We start from the raw sequence: 18,266 nt of genomic DNA, 5'->3' as shown, positions 1-18,266 counted from the left end.
GGCACAGGCTCCGCGAGCTGCTAGCCAGGGCGAGCCGCTGCCCTGCTGGCGTGCCTCCCGGGGCGCTGCTGCGGCGGGCAGCTCTTAGCCTTGGTGCTCCGGCCTCCGCTCCTGCCCTGAGCGGATGAGGCAGGAGGAGCTGCCCCAGGTGGACAAGGCCATGCTCCTCCAGGGCCACCAGCCGAGCCTCTGTCGGTGTGCCCGTGCTCTGGTGAGCTGGCACTCATGCGGGGGTCAGGGGGGATGAGGCTCCCAGGCTGGCCCTCCCACAGTGCGGGCATGGGTGCTGCGTGCGGTCGTGGGGGGGTCACTGGTGAGACCGCCAGGGCTGGCTGTGGGTCAGGCCCTCGGCCCCTGGGGACGTGTGCTGTCCTTTGTGACGCACCTGAGCCTCCGGGTCTCAGGAGCTGGCACCTGTGCTCAGAGGGGGGCTGTGGGCCCGGCCCTGCCCGGGCAGTTGAGGAAAAGAGCAGAGCGGAGTCTGCAGGGTGACCCAGCCCGGCTGTCCCCTGGAGTGAAGTTATCAGAGGACTGGAAGAAACGGTGCGTCTGGGAGAGGAGGAGGATCTGGTCTGGAGAGGAAAGGCAGGGAGGCTGGGGTCAAGGCGTCAAACGCATCTCGCTTCTAACGGGACTGGCGGGTACAGATGGGATGGCAGAGTTTTGGTTGTAGAATCAGCGACCGTGGTTACACAGCCTGACACTGTACCAGGCACAGGCGCCCCTGCCTCAGGGCCGAGCCTCTGCAAGGGATGGATACATCTTTACTGATCCAGTGGGACTTGTGATTCCTTATAAATCCCTGGAGCCTAAAGAGTTCACAACAGCTGAAAATACTGGTTAAGGAAAACTTTCACTTAATGTCATCTGCTAAGAACCTCAACAGAAAGTTACCCACTGTCTTGAAAACAATAGAATGAGGACTTTGGATGCCAACCAACACAGAGTACCATGAAGCCCACGAAGAGCTCTGTGGCCAGACACCTGGAGCCGTGAGGTCTAAGGCCGGGCTGGCCCCTGCCAGCAGAGGGCCCTGGCTCCGCCCATGCCTGGGCCATCCCTGGACACCAGGCCTCCGGAGTTGTGTTGGGACACCGGGCAGGACCTCGTGGGCAAGCCTCTAGCTGTGAACTGCAGCCCAGCCCAGGACGTTAGGCTATGCACAGACCTGTGCATCTCCGACAAGGAGATTACCTACCCCAGGAGCCGATAATCCCATGGGGAGCCTCCTGAGGGTGAGAAAGGCCCAGCAGCCCAAGAGAACAAAATCCCCCGACCGCATAATAAATGAATAAATGTCTGGTCACAATCTGTCCTGTCCACCCACCATCTTCTGTCCTCCACGGGATGGAGGTCCATGCAAGCCACCGGAGAGGTGGAGGGTGCCCTGCCGGCCCTGGGGACAGCGGAAGAACTGAAGACAAGAGTGTGTTTAGCTCAGGGCTGACCAGCCAGGCGTCCGTGAGGAGGCTGGGCAGCCAGTCCTGGCCAGTGGTGTGTCAGTGGCCTGAGCGTCCTCCAAGAGGCCCAAGAGGTGAGAGGCAGGCGGGGGGTAGGGACACCAGGGGATGGGTTCAGAGCCTTTATTGGGCACAGTGTATGACATGGGCTCTTTGAGCTCAGGGTGGGAGCAGGGTGTACCAGGGCCCAGGGAGGGCTGGCGGAAGGCCGTGGGAGGTGCTGCGGGGTGAGGGAGGGGTCTGGAGCTGGGTAGCAGAGACAGGGACGGGGAAAGCGGGTCCTGGGGGGCCGCTGCAGCTCACGGGCTCGAGCTCAGGTGTGGGCAAGATGGAGGGCAGGGGCACGTCAGAAAGCCACAGGGGTCAGGGTCTGGGGCGCAGGGTCCTCCTCCGCCTGGAGGCCCAGTGTGCCCCTGAGCACCAGGGAGGGGGCCGGCCGCTAACAGATCCAGCGGATGAACCTGTCGAAGAAGCCGGGCTGCACCAGGCTGTCGAAGTCCTTCTCCCGGAAGATGGCCGCCCTGTCCCCCAGGGCGATCTTGGTGAGCACGTCCATGTCCACATCGCCGCCCACGGCCACCACGGTGGGTACCACGTTCTGCTTGCGCATGGAGTGCACGGCCTCGTCCAGGCTGTGGTTGCCGGTGACGCCGTCGGTGAGGAAGACGAAGTTGAGCTCGGCCAGGCGCCGGGCGCCGCGGGCGCGCCCGGCCACGTCGTTGATGGCCCCCACCACGCCCGCGCCCACGTGCGAGAAGGAGTTGAGGTAGGTGGCGCTGCCCAGCGCCTCGCGGATGGCCGCGGGGTCGGAGCTCAGCGGGAAAACCACGCGCTGCTCGCGGGGACCCCCGAACTGCAGCAGCGCCAGGCGGGCACGCAGGGGGTCCGCGTCCCCCTGAGCCAGTGGCAGGCGCCGCGCCACCTCCTCCACAAAGCCCAGCGCCTTGTGGAAGTTCCGCTCGCCCAGCCGCTCTGAGCCGTCCAGCAGGAAGACCACGTCCACCGGCCGCTGCGCACACTGGGCCACCGACAGCTCTGCGGGGGAGACGTGCGTGGGTGCGGGCCGGCGGGTGGGGGCAGACGCCGTCCTTGCGCACCCCCCCGTGGACACCGGGCCTCCCAGGGGACCCTCACCGGCCTGTGTCAGAGACCGCAGGGTAGGACCTACCCACACCTCAGGCCCCTCCGGTGGGAGGGAGCCGGGAATGGGCTGATCCCCACAAACCCTTGACTCCATCGCGCACACCTCTGTGCTGTAAAACCCATGGACGGGAGCCCTGGGGGCGTCCGTCACAGACAGACACACACCACCAGAGGCCCCGATGCAGGCCCGCCTGCTGGTGCCCAGCACGCTTGCCAGGCCAGCTCCCCACCCGCCGGTGGCCAGGCCCCCCTTGTGGATGTCAGCTCTCATACACGCGTTTAACACCTCGGACCAGGCAGTGAGGGTCTGCGGGCAGATGGAGTCTACCTCACCACAGCTTATTTTGGTGCAGAACACCCCCGAGAGCTTGCTGAAGGCAGTGCTGGACGTCCCCCCCTGGACGGACAGACATGCTCATGGCTGTCACCACAGACACCGAGACGGACGTGCAGGGGGGTGGCTGGCCCTGGGGAGTTTCCTAGCAGCCGTGGAAGACCAGAGGAAGGGCAGCAGCAGAGGCGCGGGGCACTCTGGGCTCTGTGTCCCCTGCTTGGGAGGGGCCCTTCTCCCTGCATTTCCTCCCGTAGGAAGTCTGGCTCTGCTGCCCTGAGGTGGTGGGGGTTTGGCCTCCTAGGAATATGGACCTGCCCTGGCGCAGGCCGCCGGGGCCTCAGCCGTCCTCCTGCAGCTGAGCTTGCTGGGAGGCAGCAGCTTTGCCCCGGGACCTGGCCCAGGGTGTCCTGACAGCTCGGCTCAGGCAGCCCGAGTTCTGCCCTGTGGTGCTCGCGGGTAAGGGGAGGCTGGGCAGTGGGCTCACAGATGCCCGGTGAGGGGCCACCGGCCCGCAGTGTTGGTGACTGGGCCTAACAGGAATGACGCAGGCTCAGATGCGGTGTGTGTCAGCGCGCTGGGTCCCAGGAAGGCTACCATAGCCTGTTACTTTCCCACAGTGCCTGGTGACCCCGCACATGGGTCAGCGCCCACCAGCCTCTCTGAGGCTCCCCTTGAAGTGGCAGGGGAGGCCTCCCCGACTGAGCGCGCAGTCCTTCCCCACATGGGCGTCCTGGCCTGGGGACGCGGTCAGCTCATGATGGCCATGCCCTCCCCACAGACCCCCGCGGAGGCGGTGGTAGGGGCCAAAGAAGGAGCTTGCGATGTGAGCACCCCGGCCTTAAGCTCAACGCTTGCTTGAATGAGAGGGAGGGTGAGACACAAGAGAGGCCATGAGAAGGAGTGGAATGCTGCCCACCCCAGGACAGCTGCACTTCCAGACAGAAGCCGGAGGAGCCCTGCGCCCAGGGAAGACAGCACCGCCCTAAACACGCTTCTGGCCCCAGACGGGGAGTGGATGCCTGTTGTCCTGGGCCTAAGAAGCAGACTGCAGGGGAGGGGTCAGCTGACTGCCGGACGGCCGGGGCTCAGCAGAGCGCCGGTGCTGCCTCAGGGTCACCCGTGATGTCTCTGTGCACCAGCTTAAAGGTGTCAATGAACAGCTGTGTCCAGTCCTGCCGCGCCACCCCCGTGGCAAACTTGGCCCGCTCCGCCGTGTAAACCATCACAGCCACCAGATGGGAGTAGGTGGCTGGGTGCTGCGTGAACTCCGTGGCATTGAGCAACTGCCGGATCAGGGGGATGGTCCTGGGGAAGGTGCGTTCTGGACCCTCTTCCGTTCGGAGGAAGGTGACCCAGGGCTCGCTCCCAGGCCTCGGTCCATCTGCAAGGGAGGGCCCAGAGAAGGCTTTGAGGGCCTTGGTGTGCAAGGGGCCTCAGCCCTCCTCGGGCCTTTCTGCGGGGAGCAGAGTTAGGACGGCGGTGAGGGGTGGTGAGTAGCCCCTAGGAGGCAGGTGGGCGGAGGAGATGGGGCACCTGGCCCAGACAGGAGGTGGGCAGAAGTGGAAAAGCCTCAGGAAGCAGCGCTACCGAGGAGAGAGCCCTGACCTGCAGGGGACCGGCACAGAGCGGCTCCACCCAAGCCCCACAGAGGAGGGAGCAGACACAAACACTCTGCCAGTTCAGGGCCACATTCCCAGGAAAAGCCGGCAAATGAAAGCCCCCAGGGGAAGCCCACAGAACCATTGTTTTCAACCTTCAGAGATGTGATCTGCTGCCTCTCCAGCCGGCCGGAGGGTGTCCCAGAAGCAAACACTCGGGAACACCCCTCTCCCCCTTTCCGTGTGTCCTCTCCCTTTTCCCAAGTCTCTGTTCCTCTTTGTCATGGTCTTTGCCTTTCTCTCACTACATCTCATCTTTTTTATCTCCACGTCTCTGCCCCCTTCTCTGTCTGGTCCCAGGCGGCTGGGGAAGGCCTGACTCCAAAAGCGTCTTGGTCAGACTTGCTCTATTGTCTCTGGTCACGAAGAAGTAATTAGCAAACCTAGAGCCCTTTGAAGGCTCGTGGGACCACGTTTGAACCGGAAACGTTGACAAGGATGGCCACCCAGGACACGGTACCGGCACCTTCTAACCTCGCGTCGCGGCTGGCGCCTGGCTGCCATGCTAACCTTCCTTGAGACGTCTCTTGGCCACGGAGGAGGGTGCGCGTGGCTAGGCTCAGCGGAAAGGGGCGAGGCGGGAGGCGGAGGGCAGGGTCAGCAGAGGCAGCCTGGGGTCCTCCCCCTGCTCTGGTAGGACTGCCCAGCCCAGTCCTGGAGGACACTTCACCTGGACAGCAGCACTGCCCGGGACAAGCCAGACACAGACCTCAGCAGCTGCAACCAACAGCCCTCTGAACACAGCCAGCTCCTCAGCGAGCCCCTGCCACCCGGCCCGGGACGCCAGCCCACTCTGCACCCTCCGTCTCGACCACTCGCACGTCGGCTACAGAACAGGTGGAGACGTACGCGCCAAGGCCCAGCACCCCACCACGGAGCTCCCAGTCCCCAGGAGAAAACGCCTGTGGGCCCGTGTGAGCCCCAGACACACCTGTGGGCCCGGCCGGTGTGGAGACAGCCCCAGACACGCCTGTGGGCCTGTGTGAGCCCCAGACACGCCTGTGGGCCTGTGTGAGCCCCAACATGCCTGTGGGCCCGGCCCGTGTGGAGACAGCCCCAGACACGCCCGTGGGCCTGTGTGAGCCCCAGACATGCCTGTGGGCCCGTGTGAGCCCCAGACACGCCTGTGGGCCCGGCCTGTGTGAGCGCGGGCCCGTGGCTCTGAGGGAGGGTACAGTATGTTGTACAGAGGCCTTCATCCACCGAAGGCCCTGCTCCCCTGGGGCCTGGCTGGCGGCCGTCGGTGGCCGTGGTGTCCCCTCCCCTTTGGTGGAGTTGAGGGCTGGCAGCCCCGGCCAGGCACAACTACAACAGACACTTCCCTGGAATGTTCTGGCTGAACAATGTGAGGATCTGCACTCCAGGGTCACTTGGGGCCTTCCCTCGGGGGCTCAGGCCTGTGCACATTCCCGGTACCCACGTGGCAGGAGGGGCTGAGGGGCTGGACGCCGGCCTGGTGGGAGGGGCTGCGGGGAGCAGGGCTGAGGACGGCTGCCCGAGCCTGCCAGGCCCCAGCGACACTGCCGGACGGCTGCCCCAGCCTGCCAGGCCCCAGCGACACTGCCGGACGGCTGCCCCAGCCTGCCAGGCCCCAGCGACACTGCCGGACGGCTGCAGACCTGAGCTCCCTTGGCCCGGCCGCTCTGTGCCACCCTCCCAGCCTGTGGGCCACAAATGCTGCTGGCAGGCTAGGAGCCAGGGAAGGGAGCTGATGGGTTTGGGGACACGTTTTACATTAACCATTCCAGCAGGATTTCCTCCCCAGAGACCAGGAGCTGGCAGGGACGGCGGGAGCTGTCTGGCCCTGGCGCGGTCTGTGCCCTGGCCTGTGGGGGCGACCTCAAGGCCTGTGGACAGGGCTCCTTTGGGGCTGAATCGCCTTCGAGGTCATCAGCGGAGAGCCAAGCACCTCCTTCGACAGGGCTAGGCGCAGGCTCGGCAGTTACCCGGCGCCCCGGAGCCTCTCTGCCCTGCCCGCTCCTGCCCGCTCCTGGGCCCCACGGCAAGTCTCGCTCAGGAGATGCCTCTCCCAGGCATGCCCTCGGCCCCGCACTGCCTGAGCCCCGGCCTGCAGCCTGGAGAGGGAGGCTGCTGCCCTGCGAGGCCGAGGCGGGCCTCCGGGACACCCGCGTTACCTGTTTGGCAGGGAAGCTCTGGACACACGATCTGAGGATCTGGAAGACAGGAAAGACGGTGAGCTTCTTCCCTGTCCTCCGGGCAGACCCGCCGGGGGTGGGCGCCCCGTCCGGCCCCCGGCACTCACCCGGGCAGAGCACATCCTCCATGTCGTCAATGAACTTCTCGGCCACGAGGTCGGAGAAGAGCGTCATGTTCCGCACCTGCTGCGGCCTGTCGCAGGCGATGGAGTGCAAGCTCTCGCTCTCGTGCCTCTCGTGGAACATGTCCCCGATGCCGATGGCCGTCACCGTCACGTCGCGGTCGCACAGGGCCCTCAGGCTGAGCTCATCATCCCGCGGGTCGTGGCGGCCGTCCGTGATGACCACCGCGAACACGCGGGTCTTCTTGCGCCGGCTTTCCTTGATGAGCTGGTTGTAGGCGAACTTGAGGGCGGACGGCGTCCAGGTCCCGCCGGCGATCCACTCCAGGTTCTTCACGGCCTCCTTGAAGCTGGACAGGGAGTCGATGCGCTCGTCGTCCAGCTGGATGGCCTCGAAGGTGCCCTCGTGGCTGTACTGCACCACGCCCACACGCGTCCCTGTGGTGGGCCCAGCGTGAGGGCGCGGCCCGGCGCCCGGCGCCCACCGCGGCCATCCTCCCAAGCCCCCACGTCTCCGGATGGGCCGTGGCCGCCCCCCGCTGACCTGTCTCTGACTTGGGGTCCTTGGCGATGGCGCCCAGCCTGTTGACCACATTGATGACAAAGTTCTTCTCCAGGGTGAAGTTGGTGTAGCCGATGCTCTCCGAGCTGTCGATGACGAAGACCACGTCCAGGGCTCCACAGCGCTTCTCGCAGTCTGGGAGGGAGGGGCAGAGTCAGGGGGCAGCGGGCACTGGGGCAGGCCGTGGGCCCCAGCTTCTCGCAGTCTGGGCGGGAGGGGCAGGGGCAGGGGCAGCGGGCGCTGGGGCAGGCCGTGGGCCCCAGCTTCTCGCAGTCTGGGCGGGAGGGGCAGGGTCAGGGGGCAGCGGGCGCTGGGGCAGGCCGTGGGCCCCAGCTTCTCGCAGTCTGGGCGGGAGGGGCAGAGTCAGGGGGCAGCAGGCACTGGGGCAGGCCGTGGGCCCCAGCGTCCTGCAGTCTGGGCGGGAGGGTCAGGGTCAGGGGGCAGCGGGCGCTGGGGCAGGCCGTGGGCCCCAGCTTCTCGCAGTCTGGGGCGGGAGGGGCAGGGTCAGGGGCAGCAGGCGCTGGGGCAGGCCGTGGGCCCCAGCTTCTCGCAGTCTGGGCGGGAGGGGCAGGGTCAGGGGGCAGTGGGCGCTGGGGCAGGCCGTGGGCCCCAGCGTCTCGCAGTCTGGGCGGGAGGGGCAGGGTCAGGGGGCAGTGGGCGCTGGGGCAGGCCGTGGGCCCCAGTGTCTTGCAGTCTGGGCGGGAGGGGCAGGGTCAGGGGCCGCGGGGCTCCCGCAGAGACGCTGGGTGACTCACCACAGCACCCGCACGTCTCCCGCACGTAGGTCATGACGTCACACTCCTGCAACAGTGCCAGGTGCGTCTCAGGGCTCAGCACCCGTGTCTAGCGGAGCTGCAGGTGGAGGCACCGCGGTCCCCCTGGCCTCTCAGCCTCACCCCTGCCAGATGCCCCCTTTCACCGCCGTGGGTGTGGGAGGAAGAGGTGGCTTCTGACGGCACCGCCCCTGCGCCACGTGGTACCTACCGTGAGGCCGGGGTCTCCGGGGGGTCCGGGCTCACCCTAGAGGAGGGGACACGTGAGCGGTGAGGCCGCAGGCCGGTGCACACACCCGCGAACACGGGACCGCAGGGCCAAGTGAGGGGTGAAGGCATGGAGACGGCCTACCTCAGGTCCTGGCACGCCCTGTGGTCCGCGGGGTCCTGGCTCACCAGGGGGCCCGGGGTCCGCCTAGGAAGGACAGGCCCGGGGCTCGGAGGAGGGCCTGGGCAAGACCCCGCCCCGAGGGCCCGGCCCCGCCTCCCCTGGGGGCAGGGAGGGCGGGTGACGCCTGACTGAGCCCCCCAACATCTAGTCTGCGTGTCCTGAGCTGCTGCACGGTCAGAGCCTGGCCTGCTGGACAGCAAGGTCCACGGCGGCCACAGTGGCCGCAGAGATGGCCGCTGAGATGGCTCCTGCAGACCCATGGCTGTCCATAGCCATCGCCCACCCCCCACACCTCGCCCACACCCATCTGTCCATCTGCCTGCCACCTGTCCAGACACCCATCCATCCGCTTCGCACTCTCTGCTTCCCCTTCCCCCCTTTCCCCTCCCTCCCTTCTCTATTTCCACACCTATCCAATTGCCACCACTTGCTCACCCGTATTCTCCGTCTGTGCTCACCCTACCTGTCCACCCATCCACCCTGTCTGTCCCTCCGCGCTCTGTCTCACACTTGCTCAGTTACCTGTTAGACATCTGGTCCATGCTAGGACACAGACATGAGCCTAGCCATGCCGCTGAGCGCCTGTTGGCGGATGCTGGTTACAGCGTGGCATAGCCCAGGGATGAGGGAGGAGAGGAGCCCTGAACCTGGCCACACAGGGGGGCTGATGTCCTCCAGCGGGATCTCAGATGGCCAGCCAGCCGCCTCAGCCACAGGCCCTCCCCGGCTGTTCTGCCAGTGGCCCTGGGTGGCCGGGCGATGAGCACACTTACGGGCTCTCCCTTCTCTCCTTTCCGTCCAGGTGCTCCTTTCAGGCCAAAGTCTCCTCGGCCTCCCTGTGACACGGGGCACCCCGTTAGCCCTGGGCCATGCAGAGGCGTCTGCCCATTCCCAGTCCACCCTGCACGGCCCCCAGAGGTCCAGCAGCATCCGGCATGCGTCCTGCTGAGGAGCAGCCAAGAGCAGCACAAACTTGGATTTTCCCGGAATCCCCACTTGTGTTTACAAAGGGGCACAGATGTGTCTGCAGCCCCCTCTCAGCGCCCAGCAGGGCCTGTGGGGCGGCCAGGGGCACAGATGTGTCTGCAGCCCCCTCTCAGCGCCCAGCAGGGCCTGTGGGGCAGCCAGGGGCACAGATGTGTCTGCAGCCCCCTTTCAGTGCCCAGCAGGGCCTGTGGGGCGGCCAGGGGCAGGGATGTGGCTCCTAAGATGGCACATGCTGTCCTGACCACCGTGGGCCGCGTGGGAGACCCTCTACCCAAGGGGGGGCCGCGTACCTCGGGGCCTTGGGGGCCGGCTTCTCCTTTCTCTCCCTGCGAAGTGGGCAAAGTCCTGTGAGTTGCCTGCCACAGACTGTGACATCTGCCCCAGCTCCGATCATCCCAGAGTGGATCTGCGCAGGAGCTCAGGCCAACGCCGACCAGGGCCACGTGTCCCCCCTCCCGAGCCCCCCGTCCCCAGGCAGGGAGGAGCCCGTGTCCCCCTCCTGAGCCCCCTCCCGTCCCCAGGGCAGGGAGGAGCCCGTGACTGGCTGCCCCTCTGGCCTTCTGGCATGAGCTGGACCTGGCTTTGCATTGCCCTCCAAGCTCCATAAAGGCGGCCTGGGAGACCGCCAAGGCTCAGGGACCCCCAGCCCCATCTTCCCCCAAGCAAGACCCCATCTCACACCACCATTCAACTCACAGGTGTCCCCCGGGGTCCTGGGTAGCTGAATCCAGGCCTGCCTGGGTCTCCCTGGAAGAGACAGCTGAGTCAGTTGGGGAGAAAGGAAGTTGGAGGTGGGGGTGATGCCCCATGTGGACTGGGGCAGGGGCAGGTGGCGCTGGCCAAGGCAGGGCTGTGGGGTCAGCTGGGAGATGGGGCTGTGGGTCAGCTGGGAGGCGGGGCTGTGGGGTCAGCTGGGAGGTGGGGCTGTGGGGTCAGCTGGGAGGCGGGGCTGTGGGGTCAGCTGGGAGGGGGAGGCGGGGCTGTGGGTCAGCTGGGAGGGGGAGGCGGGGCTGTGGGGTCAGCTGGGAGGCGGGGCTGTGGGGTCAGCTGGGAGGCGGGGCTGTGGGGTCAGCTGGGAGGGGGAGGTGGGGCTGTGGGGTCAGCTGGAAGGCGGGGCTGTGGAGTCAGCTGGGAGGGGGAGGTGGGGCTGTGGGGTCAGCTGGGAGGTGGGGCTGTGGGGTCAGCTGGGAGGCGGGGCTGTGGGTTCAGCTGGGAGGTGGGGCTGTGGGGTCAGCTGGGAGGGGGAGGTGGGGCTGTGGGGTCAGCTGGAAGGCGGGGCTGTGGGGTCAGCTGGGAGGGGGAGGCGGGGCTGTGGGGTCAGCTGGGAGGGGGAGGCGGGGCTGTGGGGTCAGCTGGGAGGCGGGGCTGTGGGGTCAGCTGGGAGGGGGAGGCGGGGCTGTGGGGTCAGCTGGGAGGGGGAGGTGGGGCTGTGGGGTCAGCTGGGAGGGGGAGGTGGGGCTGTGGGGTCAGCTGGGAGGGGGAGGCGGGGCTGTGGGGTCAGCTGGGAGGGGGAGGCGGGGCTGTGGGGTCAGCTGGGAGGCGGGGCTGTGGGGTCAGCTGGGAGGCGGGGCTGTGGGGTCAGCTGGGAGGTGGGGCTGTGGGGTCAGCTGGGAGGGGGAGGCGGGGCTGTGGGGTCAGCTGGGAGGGGGAGGCGGGGCTGTGGGGTCAGCTGGGAGGCGGGGCTGTGGGGTCAGCTGGGAGGCGGGGCTGTGGGGTCAGCTGGGAGGTGGGGCTGTGGGGTCAGCTGGGAGGGGGAGGTGGGGCTGTGGGGTCAGCTGGGAGGGGGAGGTGGGGCTGTGGGGTCAGCTGGGAGGGGGAGGTGGGGCTGTGGGGTCAGCTGGGAGGGGGAGGTGGGGCTGTGGGGTCAGCTGGGAGGCGGGGCTGTGGGGTCAGCTGGGAGGGGGAGGCGGGGCTGTGGGGTCAGCTGGGAGGGGGAGGCGGGGCTGTGGGGTCAGCTGGGAGGTGGGGCTGTGGGGTCAGCTGGGAGGTGGGGCTGTGGGGTCAGCTGGGAGGGGGAGGTGGGGTCAGCTGGGAGGCGGGGCTGTGGGGTCAGCTGGGAGGGGGAGGTGGGGCTGTGGGGTCAGCTGGGAGGGGGAGGCGGGGCTGTGGGGTCAGCTGGGAGGGGGAGGCGGGGCTGTGGGGTCAGCTGGGAGGGGGAGGTGGGGCTGTGGGGTCAGCTGGGAGGTGGGGCTGTGGGGTCAGCTGGGAGGGGGAGGTGGGGCTGTGGGGTCAGCTGGGAGGGGGAGGCGGGGCTGTGGGGTCAGCTGGGAGGGGGAGGTGGGGCTGTGGGGTCAGCTGGGAGGGGGAGGTGGGGCTGTGGGGTCAGCTGGGAGGGGGAGGCGGGGCTGTGGGGTCAGCTGGGAGGGGGAGGTGGGGCTGTGGGGTCAGCTGGGAGGTGGGGCTGTGGAGTCAGCTGGGAGGGGGAGGTGGGGCTGTGGGGTCAGCTGGGAGGGGGAGGTGGGGCTGTGGGGTCAGCTGGGAGGTGGGGCTGTGGGGTCAGCTGGGAGGGGGAGGTGGGGCTGTGGGGTCAGCTGGGAGGGGGAGGTGGGGCTGTGGGGTCAGCTGGGAGGGGGAGGTGGGGCTGTGGGGTCAGCTGGGAGGTGGGGCTGTGGGGTCAGCTGGGAGGGGGAGGTGGGGCTGTGGGGTCAGCTGGGAGGTGGGGCTGTGGGGTCAGCTGGGAGGGGGAGGTGGGGCTGTGGGGTCAGCTGGGAGGTGGGGCTGTGGGGTCAGCTGGGAGGGGGAGGTGGGGCTGTGGGGTCAGCTGGGAGGGGGAGGTGGGGCTGTGGGGTCAGCTGGGAGGCGGGGCTGTGGGGTCAGCTGGGAGGGGGAGGTGGGGCTGTGGGGTCAGCTGGGAGGGGGAGGTGGGGCTGTGGGGTCAGCTGGGAGGCGGGGCTGTGGGGTCAGCTGGGAGGGGGAGGCGGGGCTGTGGGGTCAGCTGGGAGGGGGAGGTGGGGCTGTGGGGTCAGCTGGGAGGGGGAGGCGGGGCTGTGGGGTCAGCTGGGAGGCGGGGCTGTGGGGTCAGCTCCAGGGACTGCAGCCACCCTGCAGGTGACAGCTGTGCAGTGGGCCCTTGGCCTGGGGCTGGCCTCGGGAGGAGGGCCCTTCCCCACAGCGTGCGCAGAAGGTGGGTGCCCAGCTCCCCGTGCCTCAGGCTGGGCTCTGGCACAGCGGCTCCGGCTGCTCTCATCCAGGAGTGGGGGCCGCGGTGCCCGAGCTGCCCCCCGCGTAGGGCTGCTCCCCGTGGGGCACGCACCTTGGGGCCGGGCTGTCCTGAGTCCCCCCGGGGCCCAGCGTCACCGGGGTCTCCCCGAGAGCCCTGAGGAGAGGAGAGAGCAGGGTCAGCACGTGTGCAGGACGGGGTTGATCTCTACCAGGACGCTTTCCCTGGCCACACTGTCCCCGGCTCCCTGAGCGCTCTAGGGCCCGAGGCCAGGGCCCTCCTCCTGTGGGTCCTGTCCCCACCTGCCCGGCGGGAGGAGGCCCAGGCACCAGGAGGCCCTGGTCCCGCTGCCTGGCTTGCCCTGTGGATGGGAGCCGGCGGGCAGCCTGTCCCACCACAGATGGAGGCCTAGGGTGGAAGGGGACGGAGGTCAAAGGGCCTCAGCGCCCCGGAGTCCTGCTACTGACCTGCTTCCCAGGCTCCCCCAGAGCCCCCTGGGGGCCTCTGGGCCCAGGCAATCCTCTGTCTCCCTGCAAACAAGAGAGGCATGCATGTCAGGCACCCCACATTGACCTGGGACGTCCGGGTGCCAGGGGAGGGAGGAGGGTCAGGTCACGCTGGTCCTGGGGCCCACCAGGAGGGCCTGCTGGGCACAGGGAGGGCCAGTCTGGCCGGGAACAGACCCCTTCCCTGGGCTAGGCTTCTGGGGTTCCCTGCCTCACATACCTTGGCTCCTTTGTTGCCCACTTCTCCGGCCAGACCCCGGGGCCCCTCGGGGCCTGGGTCTCCCTGTGAGGAGAAGGGCGTCAGACTCCCGCTGTGGATTGGCCTTCGAGACCAGGGTTGTAGGGAGTGGGGCCAGACCACGCCCCAGAGGAAGCCCCAGCCTCAGGCAGTGCTGAGGAGGCTCCCGGCCTTCAGCGGGCCATGCCCGGACCCCCACGGGGCACGCAGGGTGGGGCCCCCATCCCAGGTTCAGATGCAGGCAGGGCCAGGGCCCTGAGGCTCCCCGTCAGGGACTCACCTTCTCGCCCTTGGGCCCGTCACTGCCCGGGCTGCCCTTGGTTCCGGGGTCTCCCCTGCGCCCCTACAGAGAGCAGGTGCATTGTGTGGGAGCTCACAGCGTGCCACAGGCCGGGCCTCCAGCTGGCGGGGCCGCGCTGCTCCCCGGGGCCCTCACTGCGCTGCCCAGGACCCCAGCTCTGCGGTCCCCAGGTCTGAGGCGACCTCCGGGCCTCCATCTGGACCCACAGGCTCTGGCCCTATCGTCAGCCGTGGAAGCGAGTGGGGGGGGGAAGAGGGAGGGGGGAGGGAGGGAGAGGGAGGGGGCGCCTGGGACCGAGCGTCCTGCCTAGCCCATGGACTCTCCTCTCTGTGGCCAGCCGGGGGCTGGGCTGCTCCCTCCCCAGCCCTGCGCAGGTCCACCCAGCCCCAAGGGTCACCGCTCAGGCCTGGGGCCGTGAACTCACCGGCTCCCCTTTGGGTCCGCGGGGCCCAGGCCCGCCCTTGGCCCCCTTCACGCCGGGGCCTCCCGGGGCTCCGTGGTTGCCTTGGTAGCCCTGTGGCATGGAGAGGACAATTCCACCACGGCCGCCGCAGCGGCCTTGCCTGGCCTTGCCTGGCCTGCTGGCCTGCCTGGCCTTGCCTGGCCGTGCCTGGCCTTGCCTGGCCTGCCTGGCCTTGCCTGGCCTTGCTTGGCCTTGCCTGGCCTTGCCTGGCCTTGCCTGGCCTGCTGGCCTTGCCTGGCCTTGCCTGGCCTTGCCTGGCCTTGCCTGGCCTGCTGGCCTTGCCTGGCCTGCTGGCCTTGCCTGGCCTTGCCTGGCCTGCTGGCCTTGCCTGGCCTTGCCTGGCCTTGCCTGGCCTTGCCTGGCCTGCTGGCCTTGCCTGGCCTTGCCTGGCCTTGCCTGGCCTTGCCTGGCCTGCTGGCCTTGCCTGGCCTTGCCTGGCCTGCTGGCCTTGCCTGGCCTTGCCTGGCCTTGCCTGGCCTTGCCTGGCCTGCTGGCCTTGCCTGGCCTGCCTGGCCTTGCCTGGCCTGCTGGCCTTGCCTGGCCTTGCCTGGCCTTGCCTGGCCTGCTGGCCTTGCCTGGCCTTGCCTGGCCTGCTGGCCTGCCTGGCCTTGCCTGGCCTGCTGGCCTTGCCTGGCCTGCTGGCCTGCTGGCCTTGCCTGGCCTTGCCTGGCCTGCTGGCCTTGCCTGGCCTTGCCTGGCCTTGCCTGGCCTTGCCTGGCCTGCTGGCCTTGCCTGGCCTTGCCTGGCCTGCTGGCCTTGCCTGGCCTTGCCTGGCCTTGCCTGGCCTTGCCTGGCCTGCTGGCCTTGCCTGGCCTGCCTGGCCTTGCCTGGCCTGCTAGCCTTGCCTGGCCTTGCCTGGCCTTGCCTGGCCTTGCCTGGCCTGCTGGCCTTGCCTGGCCTTGCCTGGCCTGCTGGCCTTGCCTGGCCTTGCCTGGCCTTGCCTGGCCTTGCCTGGCCTTGCCTGGCCTGCTGGCCTTGCCTGGCCTGCCTGGCCTTGCCTGGCCTGCTGGCCTTGCCTGGCCTTGCCTGGCCTGCTGGCCTTGCCTGGCCTTGCCTGGCCTGCTGGCCTGCCTGGCCTTGCCTGGCCTGCTGGCCTTGCCTGGCCTGCTGGCCTGCTGGCCTTGCCTGGCCTTGCCTGGCCTTGCCTGGCCTGCTGGCCTTGCCTGGCCTTGCCTGGCCTTGCCTGGCCTTGCCTGGCCTGCTGGCCTTGCCTGGCCGTGCCTGGCCTTGCCTGGCCTTGCCTGGCCTGCTGGCCTTGCCTGGCCTTGCCTGGCCTTGCCTGGCCTTGCCTGGCCTGCTGGCCTTGCCTGGCCTTGCCTGGCCTTGCCTGGCCTGCTGGCCTTGCCTGGCCTTGCCTGGCCTTGCCTGGCCTGCTGGCCTTGCCTGGCCTGCCTGGCCTTGCCTGGCTTGCTGGCCTTGCCTGGCCTTGCCTGGCCTGCTGGCCTTGCCTGGCCTTGCCTGGCCTTGCCTGGCCTGCTGGCCTGCTGGCCTTGCCTGGCCTTGCCTGGCCTGCTGGCCTTGCCTGGCCTTGCCTGGCCTGCTGGCCTTGCCTGGCCTTGCCTGGCCTGCTGGCCTGCTGGCCTTGCCTGGCCTTGCCTGGCCTGCTGGCCTGCTGGCTGTGCCGCCGGTGCGTGGAGGGCAGCCCGGCCGTCACCCAGCCTCGCGTTTGCCAGCGTGAGGGCCTCAGGGCACCCGTCCCCTTCCACGCCCGTGCCGGCTGCAGGGTGGGCCCTGCCACCGGGAGCACTGGTGCGCCCGTCCCTCCTGAGGACAGCAGGGAACTCACCTTGCTCCCTTTGTCCCCGGGGTCTCCTGGGGGCCCCCTGTGCCCGGGGCGGCCGGAGTCTCCCTGCAAGTGTTGGAGGTGGGGTCAGCCTCTGCTCCTCCGAAGGCAAAAGCAGAGTAGCCCAGCACGGAGGACTTGGGCCCCCACTCTGTGCCCGCCCCACATCCGTGGGGCACCTGGGGGCCAGGGGTGGGGGCTGAGTGCCAGCTCCGAGCCCAGCGTGAGGGGCCCTGGACCTGGCCAGGCCCGGACCCTGGGGCAGGAGTCCACCCATGACCGTTGCACAGCAGGGCTGTGGTCAGAGGGAGAGGATGGAAGGCGCATCGGGTGCAGGCTCCCAGACCCAGGGCGCTTGCCTCGTGCTGGAGTCGTGGTACCGGAGGCAGAGGGCCTCCAGAGTCCCGGAAGGCAGTGTCCCACGGGTACCGAGGACGCGGTGTCCCACGGGTACCGAGGATGCGGTGTCCCACGGGTACCGAGGACGCGGTGTCCCACGGGTACCGAGGACGCGGTGTCCCACGGGTACCGAGGACGCGGTGTCCCATGGGCTTGAGAGGAGGCGGGTCCCTGAGGGTGGAATCAGCCCACCTGAGCTCAGGCCTTGTCAGGTCTTACCTTGGCGCCTTGGTCTCCTCGCTCTCCTGGGCTTCCGGCCTCTCCGGGGTACCCGTCGGGGCCCTGAGAAGGTGAGCAGGGCTGGGGACGGGCTCTGCCCTGGGGCCTCTGCTCCTCCCCCTCATCCAGGACCACAGCTGTGGGACCGGGGAGCAGGACCGTCCTCTCCCTGTGAGGTCCCACCTCAGCCAGCAGCGAGCGCTCACCAGCACAAAACCCCAGAACCTCCTGCTTCCGGGCTGTGGGTTCCACCTGGCCCAGCCAGTGACTCCACAGCTCCCCATAGCCCATGACCCTGGTGGGGATTCCCGGATCCTGCACTGACGCCTGATGGGTGTCCCCAGACCCAGGACTTTGACTTCTGGTGCGTGTTCCCGGACCCAGGACCCTGACCCCAGGTAACCCCGGCTTGGGGGTCCAGATTCAGCAGGGAGTGGCTAGATGGGAGACAATGTCTCGGCGACCTGCCCGGTGTCCTTCAGTCCTTCCCACCCTCCAACCTAGAGCAACAGATGGAAGACAGTGCTCACTCGGGTTCCTGTGTCTCCCTTGCAGCCAGGGGGTCCGATGCGGCCCAGTTTGCCCTGAAGAGAAAGTGAAATGCCAGAGGGGGTTCGGGAGTGCGTGGGAACCACTCTGGGGCACTGAGGCCGCCATGGTGGGACTGAGGTGTAAAGGCACACCTCAGGTGACTCTCTGAGGGTGACGGGTGTCCACAGGTGGAGGCAGGCCCAGGCTGGGTCAGGGCACAGGGCGGAGGACACCGTACACGGGTGTGTGTGTGTGTGCTCACGTGTGTGCACGCACTCATGTGCACAAGCATGTCTGTGTGCAGGACAGTGTGTATGTAGATATGTGCCGGGCTGGGGCAGAGATGGCTGGAGGCTCGCTCTACCTTCTGTCCATCGGTCCCATTCTTGCCAGCCAGGCCAGGAGTCCCCTGGAAAGGGGAGAAGGGACACGTTACCCCCGGTCCTGTCCCCTCTGAGTGGTGGGAAGTGGGCTCCCATCCCACCCAGCTTACCTTCCTACCATCCGCTCCGAATTCCCCCTGTGCAGAAGGAAAGCAAGGCTTTAGAGGGGTCTCCCAGCACCACAGACACTGTTGTCTCTGGATGCACGTGGAAGTCCTTGGGCCAAATGGAGAACCCCGAACCACAGCCCCTACAGTGGCCTACGCAGGTCCCCGGAAGGCCCCGCTGTGTCCCTAGGCAGGTCCCGGGGAGGCCCCGGTGTGTCCCCAGGCAGGTCCCGGGAGGCCCCGGTGTGTCCCCAGGCAGGTCCCGGGAGGCCCCGGTGTGTCCCCAAGCAGGTCCCCGGGGAGGCCCCGCTGTGTCCCCAGGCAGGTCCCAGGGAGGCCCCGCTGTGTCCCCAGGCAGGTCCCGGGGAGGCCCCGCTGTGTCCCCAGGCAGGTCCCCGGGAGGCCCCGCTGTGTCCCCAGGCAGGTCCCAGGGAGGCCCCGGTGTGTCCCCAGGCAGGTCCCCGGGAGGCCCCGGTGTGTCCCCAGGCAGGTCCCAGGGAGGCCCCGCTGTGTCCCCAGGCAGGTCCCAGGGAGGCCCCGGTGTGTCCCCAGGCAGGTCCCGGGGAGGCCCCGGTGTGTCCCCAGGCAGG

At 68.4% G+C, this 18,266-nt stretch overlaps 1 protein-coding gene across 2 annotated transcripts in view; it reads right to left on the bottom strand.

The window, feature by feature from the left end:
* Positions 1-1,569: 1,569 nt before the first annotated feature.
* Col6a2 (collagen type VI alpha 2 chain) overlaps positions 1,570-18,266 on the bottom strand; it is a 29,833-nt gene continuing 13,136 nt past the window's right edge. The window contains exons 9-28 of one of the 2 annotated variants that reach the window (XM_070030875.1): positions 17,680-17,706; positions 17,551-17,595; positions 17,186-17,239; positions 16,656-16,718; positions 16,041-16,103; positions 14,216-14,305; positions 13,771-13,833; positions 13,473-13,535; positions 13,214-13,276; positions 12,840-12,902; positions 10,283-10,333; positions 9,877-9,912; positions 9,373-9,435; positions 8,561-8,623; positions 8,420-8,455; positions 8,191-8,236; positions 7,418-7,570; positions 6,859-7,311; positions 6,731-6,769; positions 1,570-2,495 (exon numbers count right to left, since the gene is read on the bottom strand). In XM_070030875.1, coding sequence (XP_069886976.1) covers positions 1,900-2,495; positions 6,731-6,769; positions 6,859-7,311; positions 7,418-7,570; positions 8,191-8,236; positions 8,420-8,455; positions 8,561-8,623; positions 9,373-9,435; positions 9,877-9,912; positions 10,283-10,333; positions 12,840-12,902; positions 13,214-13,276; positions 13,473-13,535; positions 13,771-13,833; positions 14,216-14,305; positions 16,041-16,103; positions 16,656-16,718; positions 17,186-17,239; positions 17,551-17,595; positions 17,680-17,706 — 2,130 coding nt within the window. In that variant the 3' untranslated portion in view covers positions 1,570-1,899. Of the gene's footprint in view, positions 2,496-3,934; positions 4,319-6,730; positions 6,770-6,858; positions 7,312-7,417; positions 7,571-8,190; positions 8,237-8,419; positions 8,456-8,560; positions 8,624-9,372; positions 9,436-9,876; positions 9,913-10,282; positions 10,334-12,839; positions 12,903-13,213; positions 13,277-13,472; positions 13,536-13,770; positions 13,834-14,215; positions 14,306-16,040; positions 16,104-16,655; positions 16,719-17,185; positions 17,240-17,550; positions 17,596-17,679; positions 17,707-18,266 lie in introns of those variants that run through there. The other variant, XM_070030876.1, reaches the window with a different exon arrangement.

The sequence above is a fragment of the Dipodomys merriami genome, unplaced genomic scaffold, assembly GCF_024711535.1.
Source record: "Dipodomys merriami isolate MVZ:Mamm:240054 unplaced genomic scaffold, mDipMer1.0.p SCAF_2, whole genome shotgun sequence".
Taxonomy (NCBI): Eukaryota; Metazoa; Chordata; class Mammalia; order Rodentia; family Heteromyidae; genus Dipodomys; species Dipodomys merriami.
The sequence above is the reverse complement of the archived record's forward strand: the minus strand, read 5'-3'. Positions and strand labels throughout refer to the sequence as shown.